This window comes from Myxocyprinus asiaticus, chromosome 31 (assembly GCF_019703515.2).
Source record: "Myxocyprinus asiaticus isolate MX2 ecotype Aquarium Trade chromosome 31, UBuf_Myxa_2, whole genome shotgun sequence".
NCBI lineage: Eukaryota > Metazoa > Chordata > Actinopteri > Cypriniformes > Catostomidae > Myxocyprinus > Myxocyprinus asiaticus.
Window position 1 is genome coordinate 31,741,633 of NC_059374.1, and position 5,000 is coordinate 31,746,632.

The following is a 5,000-nucleotide window of genomic DNA, read 5'->3' on the forward strand; positions in this document are numbered from 1 at the left end:
ACCACTCTTGAAATGAGGGCGCTCCAGCTGACTTCCATCCCCTTAAAACAATCTGTCTGCCGATCATAACACTGGTTAAGACCCAATTATTTTCTGTGTTCATCCCCTATATTGATGACCGCCCCGTCGCCTAAAATACAGAGTCTGGGGCAAAATGAAATTTGAGTGCCCAATATGTCACACTTAAAACTCTGAACCTTCAACCAAAATTCTTGGATCTTAACACACCACCGAAAAACATGGGTTGTGTCTCCATCTTCTGATTGGCATCGCCAGTAATGAATGTAATTCATAAATTTTTAAAGCCTTAAAGGAAATCATATATCCCTATTTATTATATGATTCCCAGTTAAATATGAATTAAATTGAAGCACACATACACCTCAATTAGTACGATATTTTGTATGACAATTAATCATAAAAGCCCTAAAACATACAATTAATTGTCAGAATTATGAAAGCCCTAATCTTAAGTGATACACGCTTTCACAACAAACATAGCTCTTTTCAGTGTTGGACTTCAAATATAGCCGTTTTCTAAATGTCTGAAATCGTTTGTCTTTAATAAAATCATGAGGGGAAAAAAAGCCTTCTAGGAGGTTAGTTTTAAAGTCTTAAAACTCACCCCACCATTTTCAGGTATTATATTGCTGGCTGTTGTATAATGTTGGTATGACATAATGAATGGAATGCATCAAAAAACACTAATGTAAAAATGCTAGTGTCAATTAATTAGATAACTCATGTTAGATTAATGTAAATTGACAAAATGTTAATAATCAAACAAGTACAATAAAATAACAGCTCAAAAAATTACATTCACTACCTCTGAATACATTTTTTGGCTGAAAAAACATCATGTTGCAAGTTGAAACTGGTTAATTACACTAGTGACATAATGGCTCTATACTTGATAATGGGTGCTGGAACAAGTTCTCTTACAACTAACTTATGTTTCAGCCATACCGTGTCTCCACCTAAGGAAGTTCAGTAGCTTTATGTTTAAGTATGACATCAGTGCCTCCATTTATCATCGCTGAAGAGGAGAAAACTGAGAAAATATAAATACCTCCATTTCCATCCTCTGATGTTAATACATCTCCGCCTCTTGTGGGAGTGTTGGTTTAAAGTGTAATACTCAAAAAGGAAAGGCATAGCTTTGGTGTTCACACTGATATTCTTCCAGAGAATCTGGACATCCGGAGAACAATTACCTCAAGTCCATGGTAAATATATAAATAATTTATATATCATGTGTTATGCTTTAAGGTGATGGAATAAAAAAGCAGTAATACTGGTTTATTTGGCTTGAGTCATACTCAGAGGTTGTGTAAACTGAAACTTTTCTATCATTTAACACATTTTAAAAATATTTTGACAGAAAATAAGGTATCTAGTCTATTGCATTTCCCTACTTTAGAAATATTCCCACCACAAAGGGTGCTAATGGGCATTAGGAGTTAAGAAATGTTTTAAAGAGCTCTCGTAAAATTAGACAGTGGGACGTGAGTGAAGACTTGGCGAGAGAAACAAGTGATATTATGTATAGTCCATAGTAATAATTTATGGTATATGGTTGATTAAATCAGGTGATCAGATCGCAAGGCTGCAGTGTCTTTTCTTTTTCACATTGTAAGAGCAGCTTAAAAAGAAAAGGCCAAGAACCAACAAGGCAGCGCTTGATAAGATTAAAAGAGCTCTTGCCACAGAAGTTCTTGTGATATCAATGTCACATTAAAATTATTGTTACCAAGTGTCCCAATACTTTACTAATACGTTTTTTAAAGTTTGTAATAGATACAAATAGGGCTGTATGAAAATTTGTTTGTTTGTTTTTTTTCACCCAATTTGGAATGCCCAATTCCCAGTGCGCTTTTTAAGTCCTCGTGGTCGCGTAGTGATTCGCCTCAATCTGGGTGGCGGAGGATGAATCCCAGTTGCCTTCGCATCTGAGACAGTCAGCCCACGCATCTTATCACGTGGCTTGTTGAGCGCGTTGCCACAGAGACATAGCGCATGTGGAGGCTTCACGCCATCCACCGCGGCATCCGCGCCCCACCGAGAACGAACCACATTATAGCGACCACGAGGAGGTTACCCCATGTGACTCTACCCTCCCTAGCAACCAGGCCAATTTGGTTGATTAGGAGACCTGGCTGGAGACACTCAGCATGCCCTGGGATTCAAACTAGCAGCCCCCAGGGCTGTATGATTATGCTAATAAATGGTTTTTTTTTTTTTATTATTTCCATTGATACTGTAATTGGAATTAATTTAGATAAAATATCAAAATACTTGTTTGGAGTAAGCAGTAATTATAATATAGATTATTTGTTCAATTAATTGGGCAGCTATACATTTTGAATTTTCAAATTAAATGTTTTTGGGACCAAATTTATAAATATAACATATCAGTTTCGTTGAAAACGAACGCTGGAAAACGTTCAATCTAAAAAATGTCCATCTGTTCATAAAATACAGATAATGATTATTTGTAGTGCAACCTCTGTTAAAAAATATCAGTATAAAATATAAGACTTTAACAAGTGTGAAAAAGCCATACATTTGACTGCAGAGGTGGAACAACATGAGTTGAAGAGTTTGGGAAGCATTGACTAACATCTTACCTCATGCTGTTATCTCTTTGAATGAATAGTGAAAGACCTGAATATGGTTTCCAAAATGCAAATACTACTGCTGGTGGCTGTAGTGATTATAAGCAATGGTCTTGCCGCAAGCACAACCAACACAACCACTGCACCAAAAAGCACAACAGCCAAATCAACAAACACCCCCCCTACTGGGACATCTCTTCAATCTACGGGGATCGTAGGGCTGCCTGGACTTCTGATCTACACTGTTGCCTCCCTTGCACTTCTCAAACTCTTCCAGTGAATCTGATTATCTCTCTAAGGGTTCAAGTAGTTGAACTAAATCAGTTTGTCACACAGATAAAACCTACAGGATGTACCAATCATGTGAAAATATTCAGCACACTTTGTTAGCACTTTTATTAGTTTTTTTAAATGTCACTCTTTCAGATAATTACAGGATTGACTTTCAATTCTTTTGAGATATCAGAAATATGCTATTGTTGTTATCTTCAAGCTATAGTACATTTAAAAGAAATGTATGGTAAATTCAAATCAATTTCAAGTTACATGTTTTTTGTTCACTCTAATATTCTGAAAACTATTCAGGAAAGAAGAGTATCTATTTTGAATATTGTAAATTAATGAGAAAATGATTAAAGCCAAAGGCAAAAAAAAAAAAAAAAAAAAAAAAAAAAATTCATTCTGTACAATATTTTTGTCTAATTTTGCAGTAAATATATCTAAACATCCTTAAAACATCTCTATTTTGGAGTGTATACAATTATATAAATGCAACACATTTATAAAAAAGGAAATAATATATTAGTCCTGTATTCCCTGCTACAGAACATACACTAGGGCTGGGCAATACGTAACAATTATTTTATCGATAATCACCTTAAAGTACATCGCGATATCCGATAACCCCCCTGCCGAAGGTCGTGAATTTTTTGCTTTATTGATTTTGCTCTAAAAATTTAAGTCATTTATTGAAACATGAAAAACAGAAGACATTTCTAAATTCAAACTGCACTTTAAACTAAACGAAAAAGCAATAAAATAACGAAGCGATCAAAAAATCTCATTTAACCACCTTAATTAAACATTTATCGTCTCCAACGGCTCCATTTGCCATCACGCAAGCATCCGTCAACGACACCAGGTGGAAAATTACTAATAGCCTACAGATTAAGAACTAAAGACAATAATAATCATAATAATAAAGCCTGATAAATTCCCTTGTGTTCCTAAAATAATGCTGCCAAATGCATGTTTTTATCGAATCTGTGTTTGTATTGTGGTTTGGTAATACGGTTAATGATGCCTAAAGAAAAAAAATAGAACAAAATTTTAGATTCAAGGTGAACATTTTGGTATTATTTTGTGATTTAATCACTTTCGTCTTTGTTTCTTTAATACAAAGATATATATTACTGAGCCTGCAGAGTTGCGTTCATGCCAACCACGTGGAAATAAAGCGAACTACACTCATATTACCTCCCGAGATGATTGGAGATAATTTGCAGCATTCCCATAGATGATTTTATTCTTGCAAACAGTTTTCAGACAAATGAAACAGAGAAAAAAAAAAAAAAAGAGTGAAAACTCTTTACATGCACTTGTTTGTTTCTTGAAGCGCATCTTTGTGACTAACACCATTTCTTGTTATGTGTCACTCCAAGACGTCACACGCCTGTTGAGGGTAGATGAGCAAAATTACCCACGCATGAAATACATTTGGACGAGGAGCTTGCGAACTGGATTCAGCCTTGTCGCATTTTGCGGGTGCTACTTTCACACCCTGGCCACTGTTTAATATATTTGCCGACTTCTCAGATCCATGGTTTTGCCACTTCCCAATACTGTTGATCATTGTCCGTTCACAATCAGCATGGGGATCTTTGTAAGAAATCATCGATATACGATTACATTGTCCTATCGCCCAGCCCCAATGCACACTCCATTGATGCACTGATAACAAGGGGCACTGCAGCATTTACGCAAAACTGTCCCTTTAGAATAAGTAGGAGATGAAACGGCACAATTTAAGACACATAAAGCTCTTACCTGCGGGCAATGTAATAAAAAACAGGATTGCCATTCTTAGATGTGCCAGCTTGGTAAAAAATGTTGAGCGTCTTTAATGCTTTGAATTCTTCTTTTTCATGGACTTGATGCCTTTAATTTAAAAAAAGAAAAAAATGGATTCTTGCATAGTGAATATTTTAATTAAGCAATTATAATAAACTGTATTAAACAAACTGAACCATTTATTTGCTTTTCACAAGATGGTTAACTTGTTAACTTTGGTCACCCAAATAATAAATAAATTATATATATATGTATACACACACACACACACACACACACACACACACACAGTTGAAGTCAGAAGTTTACATATAC

The 5,000-nt window shown here is 35.3% G+C and overlaps 1 protein-coding gene across 8 annotated transcripts in view; it reads right to left on the minus strand.

The window, feature by feature from the left end:
- LOC127421806 (neurofibromin) overlaps positions 1-5,000 on the minus strand; it is a 123,133-nt gene that overhangs the window by 55,932 nt on the left and 62,201 nt on the right. For all 8 annotated transcript variants that reach the window (XR_007894097.1, XR_007894098.1, XM_051664935.1 and 5 more), the window contains one exon: positions 4,662-4,772. Coding sequence is in view for 6 of the 8 variants with exons in the window: in XM_051664935.1 (XP_051520895.1) it covers positions 4,662-4,772 (111 nt within the window). In the remaining 2 variants the exon portion in view is untranslated. The remainder of the gene's footprint in view (positions 1-4,661; positions 4,773-5,000) is intronic.